Source organism: Schistocerca cancellata, chromosome 8, assembly GCF_023864275.1.
Source record: "Schistocerca cancellata isolate TAMUIC-IGC-003103 chromosome 8, iqSchCanc2.1, whole genome shotgun sequence".
In the NCBI taxonomy this organism is placed as follows: Eukaryota; Metazoa; Arthropoda; class Insecta; order Orthoptera; family Acrididae; genus Schistocerca; species Schistocerca cancellata.
In genome coordinates this window covers 103,291,543-103,312,360 of record NC_064633.1, presented here as the reverse complement: position 1 = coordinate 103,312,360, position 20,818 = coordinate 103,291,543, and the positions used below count along the sequence as shown (strand labels likewise).

At 40.7% G+C, this 20,818-nt stretch overlaps 1 protein-coding gene across 3 annotated transcripts in view; it reads right to left on the bottom strand.

Annotated features, from left to right (window-relative positions):
* Window positions 1-6,094: 6,094 nt before the first annotated feature.
* Window positions 6,095-20,818, bottom strand: part of LOC126094853 (uncharacterized) — a 90,237-nt gene continuing 75,513 nt past the window's right edge. The window contains exons 1-2 of one of the 3 annotated variants that reach the window (XM_049909473.1): window positions 8,001-8,242; window positions 6,095-6,299 (exon numbers count right to left, since the gene is read on the bottom strand). In XM_049909473.1, coding sequence (XP_049765430.1) covers window positions 6,175-6,299; window positions 8,001-8,214 — 339 coding nt within the window. In that variant the 5' untranslated portion in view covers window positions 8,215-8,242 and the 3' untranslated portion in view covers window positions 6,095-6,174. Of the gene's footprint in view, window positions 6,300-8,000; window positions 8,243-20,818 lie in introns of those variants that run through there. The other 2 variants (XM_049909475.1, XM_049909474.1) reach the window with 2 other exon arrangements.

The following is a 20,818-nucleotide window of genomic DNA, read 5'->3' as shown; positions in this document are numbered from 1 at the left end:
CAAAATTTTTCATTGGTCTGCCACATGAAACGACATAAAGGTTTTATTCTTTTTTTCAGTCATAAACTGTCTAATTTGTCTTGAATGAATAATGATATTTAATCAATTAGAAAATAACACGTTTCCATCGAGTGAGAAACTCGCTTCATCTTTAAATATGAGTATATCTTAAATTGATGTAGTCTCTTTATAACGATAAGTATTGCTTTACTTATGAATTAAAAAATATCTGTCAGTGGTGTTTGTTTTAATTGTTTCTCCTTATTTTTAACTTTTGTTGCTGAAGCTGTATATACTAGTCTCACTGAATACTGAATACTTACTATTTAGCCGGCCAGAGTGGCCAAGCGGTTTCAGGCGCTCCAGTCTGAAACCGCGCGACCGCTGTGGTCGCAGGTTTGATTCCTGCCTCAGGCATGGCTGTGTGTGATAACCTTAGATTAGTTAGGGGACTGATGACCTCAGAAGTTAAGTCCCATAGTGCTCAGAGCCATTTGAACCATTTGAACTTACTATTTTTTGTAGCTAATTCTGTGGGCCAGTCGATGAGATTTTATAACAAGAATTTGTCGACTTGGTCGCGGTTTTCATAGCCGCCACTGTGCCAATGTCATTGAAATAATTGTTACTGACTGCTAACATATACAACGTACATGTTTTATGTTAAGAAAGTCCACTGTGTCAGCACGAACAGAAACTGATGCACCAGTAATTTTGAAGATTCACGTCAAAAATATTTTCAACCAAGCCACTTAACTTCCAAAAATAAATATCTAGTCCTCACACAATGAATGACGTCGAGAGAGAGGAAGTTCGAGGATAGTAATACTATAATGAAAGACTCGGCGCTGTTTCCTCTCTTGAGGATGTAACGGGCATTCTTATGCAATCTGGAATCACGATTCTGTATTGGATTAGTCCGAAGACGGACATTTAGTTATGCTAAAAGATTTTTCGTTATTCTTTCTTTGCTCAGATCTTATATAAATGATATTGCACGTATTACTTTACACTTTTCGTAGATAACATTCGGAGACCTAACACCGATTTTGGAAGTCATTGCTACGAAACTGCAGTTGCAGCGGAATGTGAAGATCATGAAATGTGATGGATTCTAATTTTAGCAGAAGACTCGTTTGGTCGATCCCTTCGTACTTCCAAGACGCCTCTTAGTGACATTCACATTATCGTTACTGCTGCTAACATGCTATTTTCATTTCCTTCTATCAGCAGCTCTTCTTTTTACTTGGAGTATTTTTTCCTCTACACTTCCAGTTTGTAGAAATTTTTTATTATATTCGCAAAGACAAATCGCGACAGTTACCACTATCTGGTTACTCATCAGATTATAATAGTTGGGCGACATTCTCCATAAACGATATTCACGTTCTCGACTGCGTATGTATTGTGAATGTCTTCTTTTTTTCGACTGTCATACACATTGTAAGTGTCTAAATGGCTTTTCAGGTATGTTATTTGATTGGTGCAACAGCAGAATACAGACTGCTGAGAATCAACTGCAGAGGCAAAACAAGAATAATACCTGAGTCTTGTGTTTGCTTACATTTAATATAATGGGACTGATGTGTGTGGAGTCTCTTCTTCCGTCGGCGTGACAGTGGTTTGCGGAGCTGTTGTCCTGAAACCGTTTGATGAGGACCCATTCATGGTAAGCCGCTGAAGTTCTCTTAGAACCTTGTTACAAATGACACAGAAAAATGTATATAGTTCAGTTACAAAATACAAAGTCCGTATCAGAATTCATGGACTATAGACGATAAAAATTTGTTGCTAATATTGGGAAATTTGCCTTAATGTCTGCTATAATTTGACGAAAATCTCACCAAGACATGATTATTAATTCTGTGTGTACTTTGGGTTTCTTCCTTAGTTGCTCAGGCTGTAAAATAATGACATCCGTGCGATGTGACGTAGAGGTTAGCACACTGGGAACACTTTAGGACGAACAACGGTTCAAATTCTCGTCCGGCGATCAAGATATAATAAGTTTTCGACGATTTCCCAAATCGATCGAACGAGATACCGGGATGCTTCTTTGAAAAGGGGACGGCCGATTTATTTTCTATCTTTTCCTAATGTAAGCTTGTGCTCGGTCCCTAATGTCTCGCTGTCGACGGGATGTTTGGTGTGTAGTGGCGGGTGGATTTCGCGACCCTCAGGAACCTGCGGACCCAGATCTGTTTTACACTGTAGAAACATGAAATATATCTGGCTCTGCCTTGACATCCGTGTCCTTACAAACGCAGATGCATCCGTAAAACCGCGTGTACTATGTAACAGCACGACATCGTGGTTAAGCTGCCATTATCTAGAACGTGAAATTAGAAGTAGAGCAACAATTTCTCGGTTTGGCGGGGGTTTTACTTAGTGTGTATAACTCACTCACTTACGATGTTTCTCATAGAATGTAACTAATTGTTTAATACAGGCGACGCCATTGACTGAGTGGCGATTGGTTATCGCAGCACACTAGTGGATACTTGCCAGCCGAAACTTATCGTCAATAAACTCTGACAGGCAAGTCAGACTATGTACCATAATTTCGTGTATCGCTAGGCCCTATTGTCTGTTGTGAGACGAATGAAGTGTCTCAGTGTAGTTTATCACCCAATGCCACAGAATCAACATTCCGACTCTGCGTCAAGGCTATTACCCTGAGACGGTTAAAGGAGGTTACACACAAGACAGACGCAGTTTAGGATGTATTGAGTCTGCAGCAGTGCTTCATATCGAAGCTTTGGGAACCGCTGTACAACCAGGAGATATTCGTCGAAATCCGGTGAGAGGATCGGGTAACAGTAAGATTGTAGACATCCGATCCTCACTGCATTCAAAATGCGACAATGCCAGCAACGAATCACACTCTAGAGATTTATGACGGAGGTCTTCTGCTAATGAAATTCTTCGTTTTAAAAAATTCTCTGTGCGCTCTATCTGACCGAACCAAATCTCAAGTGATTTGTAAGACGGGATATATGTACGTATGTGTAACGAGTGGGAGGAACTTCACCAATTGAACGCGCATATATTTGCCATTAGATGAGAGCCAGCCTGAGAAGTTGAGATATTGTCTCCTCCTACCACTCAGAGCTGACTATACTCCGATTCAAGTTGAGCACCACACGTTACGATGCACAAGAAACCCACAATTCCATCTCTAGACAGAGCAGAGTCCCGCACTTCCCACTTGAATCTTATCTTTAGATAAGCTTCACTTGTTCACAGAGATGATCGAAAACATGTTTTGTTCCCTATGAGGATGTTAAAAATACAGCCAAAGTGACAAGTTCTCAACTTTTTTTTTACTTTTCTTTGTTGCATGATAAACTGTCTGCCATCCCATCATTTACTTTTCTGGAAAAAATTGATAACGAACGAGGTTGCCTCCAAGGCGTTCTAAGAACGTCCTGAATTAATGGCTGCCATAGGTCGCAATCTGTAAATATTTTACAACCACTTCTACCTTTTTTGTGTTCATAGCCTTCGAAGTAGCGAGAATCATTTGTAAACATGGTATTAATTGTATTATAATTGAGACTGGAGGCGGAAAAAAGTAGAAATCACATAATGATAACATCGGCATATTGTAAGGTGCTCCTCGGTATTCAGTTATTACCTTAAAATTTCGGAGACATGAAAATGGAAGTAAAATTATGAAAAAGAGTTTGCTGTGTAGACAGACTGAATTACTATATGTAACCAGTTGTCCTACAGTCATTGAACAAGGCTTCATTAGGCTGTCTGATGTGCTCATTATGTATTAATTCCGTGCCTTTGGAAACTTTCTTCCACAATAAGTAGGTCCTTCAAGACATTCGATTCATTAATATTTGTACGCTGTCTTTATTCAGTTTCGCAGAATTAGACATTATCACTATTGCTATTCTACTACTTAAACTTGGATGACATTGTCGAAGATGCCATGAGCACTTTCCAACCCTTTGCTCATTTCAATCATTCAGAATTTAACGTAAAATAAAGTGCAGTTGAATTCCTACATGATACTACCTGTATTCTACATACACTTTGTGAGCAAAAGTACCCGGACACCTGGCTGAAAATGACTTACAAGTTCGTGGCGCTTTCCATCGGTAATGCTAGGATCCAGTATGCTGTTGGCCCACCCTTAGCCTTGATGCAGCTTCCACTCTCTCAGGTATTGGAAGGTTTCTTGGCCAATGGCAGCCCATTCTTCACGTAGTGTTGAACCGAGGAGAGGTGTCCATGTCGGTCGGTGAGGTCTAGCACGAAGTCGGCGTTCCAAAACATCCAAAGGAGTTGTATAGGATTAAGATAAGGAATCTGTGCAGGCCAGTCCATAACAGGGATTTTATTGTCGTGCAATCACTCCGCCACAGGCCGTGTATAATGAACAGGTGCTCCATCGTGTCGAAAGAAGCAATCGCCATCCCCGAATTGCTCTTCAATAGTGGGAAGCAAGAAGGTTTTTGAAACATCAATGTAGGCCTGTGGTGCGATAGTGCCACGCAAAACAAGGGTGCAAGCCCACTGCATGAAAAACACTACCACACCATAACACTACCGCCTCCGAATGTTACTGTTGGCACTATACACGCTGGCACATGTCGTTACCGGTTATGCGCCATACCCACACCCTGCCATCGGATCACCACATTGTGTACCATTATTCGTCACTCCACACATCGTTTTTCCACTGTTCATTCACCCAATATTTACACTCCTTATACCAAGCGAGTCGTCGTTTGGCATTTACGATCGTGATGTGTCGCTTAGGAGTAGGCGCTCGACTGTGAATTCCAACTTTTCTCACCTCCCGCCTATCGGTCATATTACTTTCAGTGGATCCTGATGCAGTTAGGAATTCCTGTGTGATGGTCTGGATAGATGTCTACCTATTACACATTACAACCCTCTTCAACTGCCGGCGGTCTCTGTCAGTCAATAGACGAGGTCGGCCTGTACGCTTTTGTGCCGTACGTGTCCGTTGACGTTTCTATATCACTATCAGATCGGAAAGAGAGGATCTAGATATTTTCAGGAGTGTGGAAACCTCGCGTACAGACGTATGACGCAAGTGTCACCCAATCACCTGAACACGTTTGAAGTCCGTGAGCTCCACAGTGCGCCAGATTCTGCTCTCTCACTATGTCTAATAACTACTGAGGTCGCTGATATGGAGTGCCTGGCAATAGGTGGTAGCACTATGTGTGTAATATGAAAAACGTACGTTTTTGGGAGTGTCCAGATACTTTTGATCACATAGAGTATGTATTTACTCAGAGAAGTCAGTAAGTACTGATGCTACACTTTTACAATGACTCAGCTGAAGTCCTCTTGATTTAAGTGATAATTAATTGAAACTCTCAGGTGCAGAGAGTTGTTGTCGATATTCGTTGATGGGGACAGCAGAAAATGTTTGCCCTGGTCGAGACTCGAACCCGAGGTCTGCTGTTTATATGGTAGATACTCTATCCATCTGAGCCACTGAGGACACATATGAACAGCGCGACTGCAGGGACTTATCACTTGCACGCTTCCGGTGAGACCCACATTCTCAACTGCCCATAAGCTACATACGTAATGTACCTAATAGATATTTGGCCACCCGCCCACTACTCGCGCACACTAAGGTGACGATTCCCGTAAGCGTTCGGGCAATCTGTGCCCTTTCGCACATACGAAGGTCAATGGCTGGATAACCTTTAACTACTTTAGTTTTATTTGTATTCTCTTGATTTCTTCCAATGTTTAGATTCGTTAAACAATTATATCACCATAACCCTTCGAAGTAGGAACATTGTGATTTGATATTAAAGTTTTCCTTCTCATCTCTTAACAGAATGAACCAGAGCTCTTTTGTAATACCATCTGTTGCTTTGAAAAATGTTACTAATTGACATTTAGATCAGAAGGAGAAACACTGAGGCCATAAGGATATGGGGAAGGTTTCTCCCAGCACAAAACACATTTACAGTTAAGCACATAATTCAATTAATAATTTAGCACTTTTGGTAATATGGTCACTCATAGTCCTCTGCACACATGTACGACTTTGGGTAATTTAAAACCAATTTTGTTAAGGTCATCGGTGCTTTATTTCTGCTTTGTGAGTACAGTATGAGCAGCTCCAGACTGCGTCTCCATGGTGTGGCGCCCCCTCAGCAGCGGCGACTACGCTCTGTGGGCGGCTCTGCGGGCGGCGCCTGACCTGGCGTGGGGCCTGACTGCAGCTCTGCCCGCAGCGTGTCGGCTGCCTGCCCTCGCATGCTTGGCGTGGCCAGCCCGGGCGTGAGCACCTGCTCAACAGGAAACAACACACGTGATGTTCCAGTGACACCTGGTTACCTTCTTCCTTACCATCAAATTTCAGTATCTGTAATACCAACACCTGTTACTGCTGCTGCAAACACTATGCTCGCATGCTATAGGCGCAAAGTATACTTCAGAAGCGTTTAACACATAGATGACTGGTTTGCTTTCACTGGAATAGTTGCTACCTTATCTTCAGGAACGCTGATCTAGCCTACAATTGCTAGGCGTGGTATATTCGGTTCCAAAAAATGTAGTATACTGCCAATCGGTGTTTTACACTATGGTGACTTGATACATGTATTTACAAAGTTGTAGACACAGAAATATGTTGTAAAATAGGCATCTGTGGTAATATTCAAAATATCATTGATCTTTTTGCACGTGTAAAATTTTCATAAAAATGTTATGCATATGTCTGTGGTGAGACTTTTAAATGCAGTTTTAGCGTTTTCCTCGGTTCAGTATAACCGTTATTTACGGTAGATCGTAATCACCTCAGTCACTGCATGATGTACTGTTTTGTGCAGGCCACTAACATGCACACATATTCTGTGACTAAATGACTACTGAAGAGAGATTCACTGTGCGTGGCCCAAATCCGGACACCTTCTATCTATTTAGACAGTGATTAGAGCCATTATAGTTATGATACTGTGCCTGACATACAGAACTACCATCTTCTTCTTAAGCATTGTTGCGCTTGTAAGTTCTTGCTAATAATGTTTCATTTACTTTTGACACATTACTTTCATGAGACATCTGAATATGTCACACCAAAAATACGACATAATTACGGACTACAGCTCAAATACTGCTGTTACTGTGTAGTCTCAATGTCATTATTCCTCAGACTTAGTGACACTAAGGTTTATTACAGAGAAACTGTCATCTTATATCTTTTTGGTGTAACAACGTCGACACTGTACCGAAACTCTGTTAATTATTATATTCCTTAACAGGTAACTCGTATGGTAACTGTACCCTGTTGTATAACAAAATGGTAAATATGGAAAATAATAAAGTATACCAATGTAAAAAGGAACGTCAGTTAGGTAATGAGCTACATTTTCAGCGTGTTAGTGTATACTTCACCACCGCACAATGCTATCGTGCGTGAGAATTTGTTAATAATGTCATAAAATTCTATGATACTTTCATGCTGCAGAAGGAAAAATCTGTCACATTTATTTTATTAGTGTTTGTTTATGTAACATGGTAGAAAGTTATTTATTTGTTAATACCATTACCTATTCAATGACTAATTGTTCTGAAAGTGCAATTTAGTACCAATTTTAATAGGTGACTGATACTGATATTTTTTTTGTCTAAATATGTTTTACTGATAAGCTACACGGAGATTAAATGTCATCATGGTTCAGCAGATAGACCCTCAGAGTGATCCAAATGTGAACCTGACAGGTCTAACAGGGGGTCCATCTTTGGCAAGTAAAACAATTATTATCAGACATAATATTAGAGGGAATTGTGATTGAATGTAGCAACATATTTAGCCTATTAAGAAACGTGATAGTGGTGTCATAGTAATATCACCAACACCTGACGACATGAATGCTGCACTTGAGCTGCCTGCAGACACAGTGTCAGAGCGCCTGCCTCAGGGAGCCACTAGCGACACCACAGCAGTTAGAGCCGTGCACAGCCTGCTCGCCTTTGCTGGTGTTTACCTTTGAGTGCCCGCCTGCTCTCTGCATTTGGACCCTCCTCAGGATCGATGACGTAGTCATCGTCGTCTGCTATGCTGTCGCCGTCGTCGTCATCAGCGTCTCTGTTTTCTCCTACTTGTTCCACCACTTCGTCGCCATCGTCTGCAGCAGCGAGCGGCGTGCAGTACGCCACGAGCAACACACCAGCAATCAGCAGGACGAGGCCTCCCTTCATGTCTGCAGTGGTTTCTACACTGGGTGCCTCGCTACAAGTGTCACTACGGAGCTCACCGGCCTCCTCTTATACTGCAGTGGGGCACTTATCACCCGACTCGTAGAAGGCAAGCGCAGCTACACAGCGCTTACGTCAAAGCTCTACTGTGGTCATATCTTAAAGGCAGAATTATCTTGCTGGACATGCTATGAAACCTTGAGGCTCAAGGTACTAAAAGACGAAAAACAAAACAGTAAGCACTACAGCTGATAAATGTAGTACAACCAAGAAAACTAATCATGTACCTGAAAGTTTATACACATGAATTACGAACGTCTTCCATTCGTAAGAACAGCAATATAGAAGGGAAATCACTCACTTTAAGAACTAATTTAAAAAGTACAGGAATTTATTCAATAACAGTTAATGTCATCCTAGTTCTCGTTACATTGTGTTATCATGCTGCACATTTAACTAGAATTTTTCAATATTAAGCATTACAATTCTCCGATTATTTATGTCAGAATTCGTTATAAAATTTTAGCAATTATTAAAGTTTTGTTTTGTTCTCTTTACAATGAATCTTACGTTCATATAGTGTAACGTATCCATTCATTTAAGAGGCTTCCCAAATTCTTCATACTATTAACCATGCAGAATAATAGACTTGTGAACACCAGTACTGATTTTGGGGCCCCTATAACTATGTTCCATATTAGGAATTTTCTTTCCCGTTTTTCGTATTGCTACTTCCATTGTGACAAATAATAGCAACATTGATAACTATGAATTAAGATTCACATCCATATTACCTGGAGCCATTCTCTCAGCTTTATTTAATAATTATTCACAATTTTTGTGTACAGGCTATTGCAAAATGAAACACGTACACCATTTTATATCAGTCCAAATACCTATCAAACTCTGAGGAGACGTTAACTACATAACAGTCATAAATAATTAAACTTTCTCTTTATCCATCACCCAGCACTGACACAACATAGGCTTGAAGTGAGACTCTCGTGGGCACTAATTCATACAATGCGGTTCGAAACGAACAGCCCGTGAACCCAGTTTTTCGGAATCTCTTTTCATGCCTAAATGCGTGCTGGTAGTAAATGAAAGCTGCTGTCTGCTTCCTGGTATGGAAGTATTCGTCTTCCCCTGCATTGTTTATACATGACGCACCAGGAGACCAGGAATGCTAGTGAAGTATCTATACATTTCTCAAGCTTTTTATGGTTTGAACTGCTGTATGGCGGCTTTCATTCTCATATTCCATTTGGTAATGAATTCATAAAGGGTATGAGTAAAGAGACTATCATTTACGCCACGTACTGCTGTACAATTAATGGTATGGTGACTACGGCCCTCAATCTTCTGCACTTCACTTTGTCCCAATCTGAGACGTAAAAATCGATATAATTACTTCACAAAGACTTCACCATATAGTTTCAATCAGCGGTTGTGTGACACAAAGTGCAGCTTACCTCACGATCGGATTAATCTCCTTTTCTTAATTCATCTTGTAGTGTGCTAGAAGCTATATCAAAACTTTCAACGGCCAACCTAAGCAATAAACCTCCATCAACAACTTGTATTATATGTTTCAGATCTTCTGCAGTCCATTATCTACCTGTCTGAAACATAAAAATGTATACCGTTGGGTCAATAAATATCAATGGAGAATGATGGTCAGTGATCAACGACGACAATTGTATATACATAAAAGATAAATGTGTATGTACTGTTAACAACGTCTCATTACCGCCTTTGGACATAAGACAATTAATAAATTGCATACCTAAAGTGACTCTATATTCCTTTCACATTTACATAAATGTTTAACTGCAACATTTCACTGTATGTACACTCTCGAGGAAACCGCCAGTAATGCACCTTACTAAACAGTTGTCGCCATTCTCACACCTGACTGAACTGGTGGGCAAAATCCATCACGTGGTCAACCCAAAGAGTGTGGGGCGCTATTGTCCTTAGCGATTCGTAGTAGAAGGCGTAAAGCAGGAATTCTCTTGTGTTTCCTCAACAAAAAGGTGTTGTTAGTGGGGATCAGGCGAGTTTTCTAGTGTATCACCAACTAAACGTCTGTCGACTCGGTATGGTGTGATAAAGGTTACAGAAAGTGAAGTACTAAATACTGACGATAATTTGCCTCCCGTCATCTAATACACAGTATTCCATGTGATATAAGCATTACTCAGTACTCTATTAGTTCTCTTTCACTGAATGATACACTTCGTTGCAGAGGCTACTAACATGTAGACATACTGTGCTGTAAGCCTTATCGTATGTGTGCTTTAAAATCATAATGTCTGTAGCTTACTTTTTAACTCAATTGTAGAAGGAAGTTAAACAACTTAAACAAATTCGGGAAAGTAGGACTATATGAGTGCTTATTGTATGTCGTTACATATCATCAAAGTGTGTAGCACATAATACAGGTTGAATGCTATTCTAATCAGCTTTCATGTACAATGCAATAATTGTATTGTGGAGCTAGACTTCTTGTTCTATACGAAAGAGGAAATGCATCAACTGTTTCTAATTTATGAGGATAAAATGCATGATTAGTGAAGAATTGTACACCGCTGGTAGCACAAATACTATCCAATCCGGAAACTCCAAGACTCGCAAGTGAATAGTTATGACTCTATTCCCTACACCTATAACCATAGGTATAGCCTGCATTTCATTTCCAGGGGGTTTCAACAAAGGTCATCATTTTAAACTGAACTTGTAATAGAACACCCTATGGCAATATACAGAGTGTGTAATTATATATAAAATCTATTTTATTGTCAGTCATTCATTTCGTAAATTATAAAATTTATCATCAAGCAGAAATCAGTCAATAAAATGCATTTGACGATGGTATCTCCATTGAGATGTGTTTCTGTATGGCGGTAATGTTCTTTAGAGATGACAGTGAACATTTGTGCATACATGACGACCGTCCACATCTTTCCAGCACGAAATCCAATTCCTAACAATAACAAGTTAGTGAGTGGAGTTAACAGCATACAATAACAGCCACGAAGTGAGGAGAAGTACCCGGAAAAGAATTGCCGTTTTACTCAGTGCTGATAACAGACACACGGTTTACACTTCGTTAGCAGGTCGTTTGTTTGCTTTGATTGAAATGAGGATATTAGTTAAATGCTTTATGTTGCTGGACACGACGTATTGCGCCGATAATCATTTACCGGAATTGAAGGAAGCGGCGTGGCCACTTCAATGTAGCCTTCAAGAAATTAACGTATGGTGAGCTGAGAAGCTATTTACAACTCAAATCAGAATGGCGGCCCTGGGTTCAACTCGGGTATCACGAATGCGAGTCTGGTGCATTACGTACTATTCCAACCCCCTAAGTGCCATGGTGGAAATGGCAAACGAAAAAAAACAAGATTTCCTGAAAGCGTACAACAGGAGCGTCATGTTGAAACGTATGACTTATTAATAGTAATGAATTAAATTAAGCATATTTCAAAAATTTTCGAACTCAAAATATACTATGCTCGCCTACTGCACGAAACTCTACGACTTTCCCCGTCACATAGGCTTACTGATTACGACCATAGCTTCCGGAAGTTTCTTTGGAAGTTTCACCTCCTTTTACCAATAGGTTTCTGTCGGTAAGCTTAGAAATCATCTTACCGTTTGTGTTCTGTTTGAGGTCCCGGTCATTCTTAGCAGTCAATGAATATTTGTAAGTGTTATATAGCATGGTTAATTTATTATCCTCATTACTTCAAATAAGCGCCACGTTGAGGATATGAGAGTATTTATAATTACTACGACGCTTTCCTAGGTATAATACATCTGTTCCTCAAGTTAAAAAGAATATAAGTTTCGTTACCATAAGAAATGCTGTGTCTGAGAATTGGCTGATTTTACGGTTTTCTAGATAACAGTTATAAATCTTGAAAAGTGTTTTCAACAATTTAATGAAAGTTCCAGAACTTAGTTGGTTGATGTAGCGTATAACTTATTAGCTTTATGGAAAGAGTGTGGTTAATGACTATCTGGTTTTGACTTTCTACTCAGGTTTTTCAATATTCACCGGTGTAGTTTCACTTATTTATCAGTCCAGATATCCGTTCTTCGTTGTTTCGCTGTTAGAAAGATGTGCTTTCTGCTGAGTCTTTTGTTGAACACTGCTATGTTTGGTTATGGAGGAGGCATCAGTCGTCAACAGAACATTGCTTTGCTACGTTCTTAAATAAAAGTCAGCACAATGTTTGAATATTTTATTAGTGGTGAAAGTGTTATGGACGGATTAGAGATAACAAAGGGAAGGAAAAAGGGATACAAATGATCATTGAGAGAACATGTTATTCTGGTGAGCTGCACCGATGTTGTTCATGGAAAGTGCAAGAACCCTTATTAGAAGGGTTATTGTTCTAGAACAGGTACAGAGTAATATGAGTTCTACATTTATCGATCGTCAGTTCAGACATTTTATCTTAAAGGAAACTGTTATTTCTGTGTGAAACCCGCTTCTCATGTAAAACGAAATGAGAAAATCAATTTTATGTTGGCCGTGATTTTAGAAGAAATTTTGAAAAGCTGTAATGGAAATAACAACAAAACAGATTAATGACTGGGGTACTCAAGTGAAATTTCGTGAAGTGCACAGCGAAGATCGTCTTGTTGTTGAAGGTGGGTAGCATGGTATGTGAACAAAAAGGATTTTCATATTTGATGTTGTAATAATAATCACAGTAAGACTGAATGATCGTATTGTGAGGACGTATCTGTCTGGGTGAATTTCATTGATTTTCATTGGGAAGCAAACTCTAAAGACTTTCTGAAGAATTGCTGAGGATACTTCCCAATAAACGAGACGAAACGAAAACGGTTGTCCTGAAATTTCTATGAAGATTTCTTATTCGTTTGAAAAATAAATCGGCACAAGAAACCATTATAGCTTTCAAAGCACAAGTTATTCCTGGTATTATCTGACATGTGGTAAGAGGTCAGAAGGAAAGGTCAAGACTAGGAACACATCTCAGTTTGAACTCTTGCTGTGATCCTGGAGGACAACAGATCACAATTTTAAGAAGTGGAGTCGTATCTCCCTTCAGACATGTTCTTGGGCAAAGTCTCAAATGACAGCCAGAGTCAATGGAATGACTTCTTACAATAATCATTTGTCCTAAAAAGAAAGGAGAACGTTCAGATCTAAATATGACAACCAACTGCCTTTCAAATGCTGTTATTTCAGTTTCAAGACCGAAATCCATCGTTAGTTATATAGATGGGTGCCTTGCATCTGAAACAGTCTATGTTACACCTTGAATTTCATCAACTGAGTTTGTAAAAGGAATACCCGTTCACTCGTACAGAATATTGCCTAGAACAATACATTAACACTGACTGATGATCACACTTGCAATCTTTCAGACGCGCATTAATGCAACAGGTCCAATTCCACGTTAACGCAGACGTGGACTTTGACGATAATTACACAAAACACGAAAGATGCTACCCTTAACTCCATTCAAGTGTAAAGAAGCCGTGACCTCCATGATTCTAAGCGGGTATGTTATAGCCTGTGATTCGTGTATTTGGTTTTGGAGACTAGGTCGGGAACTTGCCGATCATTACTCTTCCTGTAATTCGACGCTATCAATCCTTAAGCGAGGCGGCAGGGCCTGCCTCCGACCTATTGAACATCAGGAGTCACCCAATGGCAACCACTTGCGAGCCACGTGCCCTCCAGCTAGCTGTCAGTAGCAGGGCCCGCCAAACCAACAACACCCTCCTCGACCAAAGGCCCTAGCTCCACACGTATGATCGGATCGATATTTGCAACGCAAGTCGTTGGTGTCGACAGCGGAGTGTCATGCAGCCAAAATTAAAGCCTCCACACCTCACACGCACTGAACGGTGATAGACACGGAGCGTTGTTTTTATCCTGTTCCTTGTGTCAGCATCGGCTTTCACCTGGCGATTAGAGCTTATTGCGAAGATTGACTTGCCCGTGATGTATGAGCGATTTTTCTATCTGCAACAAAATTTTCCATTGTTATGCCACCTGAAGCCTCACACTGGTTTCCATTCTTCCATTTCTTACTGTTAAACAGTGTAATACGTCTTGAGTGATTCATGGTATTTAATCAATGATATTTAATCAAATAGAATATAACACGTTTCCATTGAATGAGAAACTCGCTTGATCTTTAAATATATGTGTATCTTAAATTTATGTAGTCTGTTTATAACGATAAGTAATGCTTTATTTATGAATTAAAAAATATCTGTCAGTGCTGTTTGTTTCACCTGTTTCTCCTTATTTGTAACTTTTGGTGCTGAAGGTGCATATAATAGTCTCACTGAATACTGAATACTTGCTATTTGGCCGGCCGGAGTGGCCGAGCGGTTCTAGGCGATACAGTCTGGAGCCGCGTTACGGTTACGGTCGCAGGTTCAAATCCTGCCTCGGGCATGGATGTGTGTGATGTCCTTAGGCTAGTTGGGGTTTAAGTAGTTCTAAGTTCTAGGGGACTGATGACCTCAGAAGTTAAGTCCCATAGTGCTCAGACCCATTGAACCATTTTTTGAACCATTTGAACTTACTTTTTTTTGTAACTCATCCTATGGGCCAGTCGCTGAGTTTTTACAAGAAGAATTTGTCGACTTGGTCGCGGTTTTCATAGCCGCCACTGTGGCAATGTCATTGAAATAATTGTTACTTACTTCTAACATATACAACGTACATGTTTTATGTTTACAAAGACCACTCTATCAGCACGAACAGAAATTGATGCACCAGTAATTTTGAAGATATTCGTCAAAAATATTTCAACCAAGCCACTTAACTTCCAAAGATTAATTTCTCGTCCTCACATATTGAATGACGTCGATAGAGAGAAAGTTCGAGGATAGTAATATTATAATGAAAGACTCAGTGCTGTTTACTCTCTCTGATTCTTATGCGATCTGGAATCACGATTATGTATTGGATTAGTCCGAAGACGGACATTTAGTTATGCTAAAAGATTTTTCGTTATTCTTCCCTAGCTCAGATCTTATATAAATGACATTGCACGTATCACTTTACACTTTTAGTAGTTAACATTCGGAGACCTAGAACCGATTTTGGAAATTGCTATGAAACTGCAGTTGCAGCGAAATGTGAAGACGATGAAATGTGATGGAATCTAATTTGAACAGAAGACTCGATTGGTCGATCCCTTTCGTAGTTCCAAGATGCCTCTTAGTGACATTCACATTATGGTTACTACTGATAAAATGTTATTTTCATTTCCTTCTATCAGTCGCTCTTCTTTTTACATGGCGTATTTTTTCCTCTACACTTCCAGTTTCTAGAAATTTTTTTATAATATTCGCAAAGACAAATCGCGACAGTTATCACTATATGGTTACTCATCAGACTCTAATAGTTGGGCGACATTCTCCATAAACGATATTCACGTTCTCGACTGCGTATGCATTGTGAATGTCTTCTTTTTTTTTCTACTGTCATATATATTGTAAGTGTCTAAATGGCTTTTCAGTTATGTTATTTGTTTGTTACAACAGCAGAATACAGACTACTGGGCCTCAAGTGCAGAGGTAAAAACAAGAATAATACCTGAGTTTTGTGTTTGCTTACATTTAATATAATGGGACTGATGTGCGTGGAGTCTCTTCTTCTGTCGGCGTGACACTGGTTTTCGGGGCTGTTATCTTGAAACTATATCATGAGGTCCCATACATGGTAATTCGCCGAAGTTCTCTTAGAACCTTGTTACAAATGACACAGAAAAATGTATATAGTTCAGTTACAAAATACAAAGTCTGTATCATAATTTATGGACTAAAAACGGTAATAATTTGTTGCTAATATTGGGAAATTTGCCTCAATGTCTGCTATAATTTGACGAAAAACTCACCAAGACATGATTATTAATTCTGTGTATACTTTGGGTTTCTTCCTTAGCTGCTCAAGCTGTACAATTATGACATCCGTGCGATGTGGCGCAGAGGTTAGCACACTGGGAACACTTTAGGACGAACAACGGTTCAAATTCTCGTCCGGCGATCAAGATATAATAAGTTTTCGACGATTTCCCAAATCGCTCGAAGGAAATACCGGGATGCTTCTTTGAAAAGGGGACGGCCGATTTATTTTCCATCTTTTCCTAATGTAAGCTTGTGCTCGGTCCCTAATGTCTCGCTGTCGACGGGATGTTTGGTGTGTAGTGGCGGTTGGATTTCGCGACCCTCAGGAACCTGCGGACCCAGATCTGTTTTACAATGTAGAAACATGAAATATATCCGGCTCTACCTTGACATACGTGTCCTTACAAACGCAGATGCATCCGTAAAACCGCGTGTACTATGTAACAGCAAGATATCGTGGTTAAGCTGCCATTATCGAGAACGTGAAATTAGAAGTAAAGCAACAATTTCTCGGTTTGGCGGGGGTTTTACTTAGTGTGTATAACTCACTCACTTACGATGTTTCTCATTGAATGTAACTAATTGTTTTATACAGACGAGGCCATTGACTGAGTGGCGATTGGTTTTCGCAGCACACTAGTGGATACTTGCCAGCCGAAACTTATCGTCAATAAACTCTGACAGGCAAGTCAGACTATGTACCATAATTTCGTGTATCGCTAGGCCTTATTGTCTGTTGTGAGACGAATGTAGTGTCTCAGTGTAGTTTATCACCCAGTGCCACAGAATCAACATTCCGACTCTGCGTCAAGGCTATTACCCTGAGACGGTTAAAGGAGGTTACACACAAGACAGACGCAGTTTAGGATGTAGTGAATCTGCAGCAGTGCTTCATATCGAAGTTTTGGGAACCTCTGTAGAACCAGGAGATTTTCGTCGAAATCCGGTGAGAGGATCGGCTAACAGTAATATTGTAGACATCCCATCCTCACTGCATTCAAAATGCGACAATGCCAGCAACGAATCACACTCTAGAGATTTATGACGGAGGTCTTCTGCTAATGAAATTCTTCGTTTTAAAAAAATTCTCTGTGTGCTCTATCTGACCGAACCAAATCACAAGTGATTTGTAAGACGGGATATATGTACGTATGTGTAACGAGTGGGAGGAACTTCACCAACTGAAAGAGCATATGTTTGCCATTAGATGAGAGCCAGCCTGAGACGTTGAGATATTGTCTCCTCCTACCACTCAGAGCTGACTATACTCCGATTCAAGTTGAGCACCACACTTTACGATGCACAAGAAACCCACAATTCCATCTCTAGACAGAGCAGAGTTCCGCACTTCCCACTTGAATCTTATCTTTAGATAAGCTTCACTTGTTCACAGAGATGATCGAAAACATGTTTTGTCCCTATGAGGATGTTAAAAATACAAAGTGACAAGTTCTCAACTTTTTTTTTTACTTTTCTTTGTTGCATGATAAACTGTCTGCCATCCCATCATTTACCTTTCAGCAAAAAATTGATAACGAACGAGGTTGCCTCCAAGGCCTTCTGAGAACGTCCTAAATTATTGGCTGCCATAGGTCTCAATCTGCGAAATATTTTACAACCACTTCTACCTTTTTTGTGTTCATAGCCTTCGAAGTAGCGAGAATCGTTTGTAAACATGGTATTAATTGTATTATAATTGAGACTGGAGGCGGAAAAAAGTAGAAATCACATAATGATAACATCGGCATATTGTTGGGTGCCCCTCTGTATTGAGTTATTACCTTAAAATTTCGGAGACATGAAAATGGAAGTAAAATTATCAAAAAGAGATTGCTGTGTAGATAGACTGAATTACTATATGTAACCAGTTGTCCTACAGTCATTGAACAACGCTTCATTAGGCTGTCTGATGTACTCATTATGTATTAACTCCGTGCCTTTGGAAACTTTCTTCCACAACAAGTAGGTCCTGCAAGACGTTCGATTCATCAATATTTGTACGCTGTCTTTATTCAGTTTCACAGAATTAGTCATTATCACTATGGCTATTCTACTACTTAAACTTGGATAATATTGTTGGAGATGCCATGAGCACTTCCCAACCCTTTGCTCATTTCAAACATTCAGAATTTAACGTAAAATAAAGTGCAGTTGAATTCCTACATGATACTACCTGTATTCTACATACACTATGTGAGCAAAAGTACCCGGACACCTGGCTGAAAATCGCTTACAAGTTCGTGGCGGTTTCCATCGGTAATGCTAGGATCCAGTATGCTGTTGGCCCATCCTTAGCCTTGATGCAGCTTCCACTCTCCCAGGCAAACGTTCAGTCAGGTGTTGGAAGGTTTCTTGGGGAATGGCAGCCCACTCTTCACGTAGTGTTGCACTGAGGAGAGGTATCGATGTCAGTCGGTGAGGTCTGGCACGAAGTCGGCGTTTCAAAACACCGCAAAGGAGTTGTATAGGATTTTGATCAGGACTCTGCGCAGGCCAGTCCATAACAGGGATTTTATTGTCGTGCAATCACTCCGCCACAGGCCGTGAATAATGAACAGGTGCTCGATCGTGTCGAAAGAAGCAATCGCCATCCCCGAATTGCTCTTCAATAGTGGGAAGCAAAAAGGTTTTGAAACATCAATGTAGGCCTGTGGTGCGATAGTGCCACGCAAAACAAGGGAGCAAGCCCCCTCCATGAAAAACACTACCACACCATAACACTACCGCCACCGAATGTTACTGTTGGCACTATACACGCTGGCACATGTCGTTACCGGTCATGCGCCATACCCACACCCTGCCATCGGATCACCACATTGTGTACCATTATTCGTACTCCACACATCGTTTTTCCACTGTTCAGTTACCCAATATTTACACTCCTTACACCAAGCGAGGCGTCGTTTGGCATTTACGATCGTGATGTGTCGCTTAGGAATAGCCGCTCGACTGTAAATTCCAAGTTTTCTCACCTCCCGCCTATCTGCCATATTACTTTCAGTGGATCCTGATGCAGTTAGGAATTACTATTTGATGGTCTGGATAGATGTCTACCTATTACACATTACGACCCTCTTCAACTGCCGGCGGTCTCTGTCAGTCAACAGACGAGGTCGGCCTATACGCTTTTGTGCCGTACGTGTCCCTTCACGTTTCTACATCACTATCAGATCGGAAAGAGAGGATCTAGATATTTTCAGGAGTGTGGAAACCTCGTGTACAGACGTATGACGCAAGTGTCACCCAATCACTTGAACACGTTTGAAGTCCGTGAGTTCCGCAGTGCGCCAGATTCTGTCCTCTCACGATGTTTAATGACTACTGAGGCCGCCGATTTGGAGTACCTCGCAATAGATGGCAGCACAATGTGTATAGTATGAAAACCGTCCGTTTTTGGGAGTGTCCAGATACTTTTGATCACATAGAGTATATATTTACTCAGAGAAGTCAGTAAATACTGATGCTACACTTTTACAATGACTCAACTGAAGTCCTCTTGATTTAAGAGATAATTAATTGAAACCCTCAGGTGCAGACAGTTGTTGTCGATATACGTTGATGGGGACAGCAGAAAATGTTTGCCCCGGTCGAGACTCGAACCCGAGGTCTGCTGTTTATATGGTAGATGCTCTATGCATCTGAGCCACTGAGGACACATATGAACAGCGCGACTGCATGGACTTATCACTTGCACGCTTCCGGTGAGACCCACATTCTCAACTGCCCACAAGCTACATACATATTGTACCTAATAGATATTTGGCCATCCGCCCATTACTCGCGCACACTAAAGTGACGATTCCCGTAAGCGTTCGGGCAATCTGTGCCCTTTCCCACAGACAGAGGTCAGTGGCTGGATAGCCTTTAACTACTTTAGTTTTATCTGTATTCTCTTGATTTCTTCCAATGTTTAGATTCGTTAAACAATTATATCACCATAACCCTTCCAAATAGGAACATTGTGATTTGATATTAAAATTTTCCTTCTCATCTCTTAACAGAATGAACCAGAGCTCATTTGTAATACCATCTGTTGCTTTGAAAAATGTTACTAATTGACATTTAGATGTGAATGAGAAACACTGAGGTCATAAAGATATGCTGAATTTTTCTCCCAGCACAAAACACATTTACAGTTAAGCACATAATTCCATTAATAATTTCGCACTTTTGGTAATATGATCTCTCGTAGTCCTCTGCACACGTGTAAGACTTTGGGTAATTTAAAACCAATTTTGTTAAGCGAATCGGTGCTTTATTTCTGCTTTGTGAGTACAGTATGAGCAGCTCCAGACTGCGTCTCCATGGTGTGGGCTCCCTCAGCAGCGGCGACTACACTCTGTGGGCGGCTCTGCGGGCGGCGCCTGACCTGGCGTGGGGCCTGACTGCAGCTCTGCCCGCAGCGTGTCGGCTGCCTGCCCTCGCATGCTTGGCGTGGCCAGCCCGGGCGTGAGCACCTGCTCAACAGGAAACAACACACGTGATGTTCCAGTGACACCTGGTTACATTCTTTCTTACCATCAAATTTCAGTAGCCGTAATACCAACACCTGTTACTGCTGCTGGAAATACCAAGCTTGCATTTTATAGGCAAAAAGTGTACTTCAGAAGCGCATGACACATAGATGATTCGTTTCTTTTCTCTGGAATAGTTGCTACCTTACACTTCAGGAACCCTGCTCTAGCCTACAATTGCT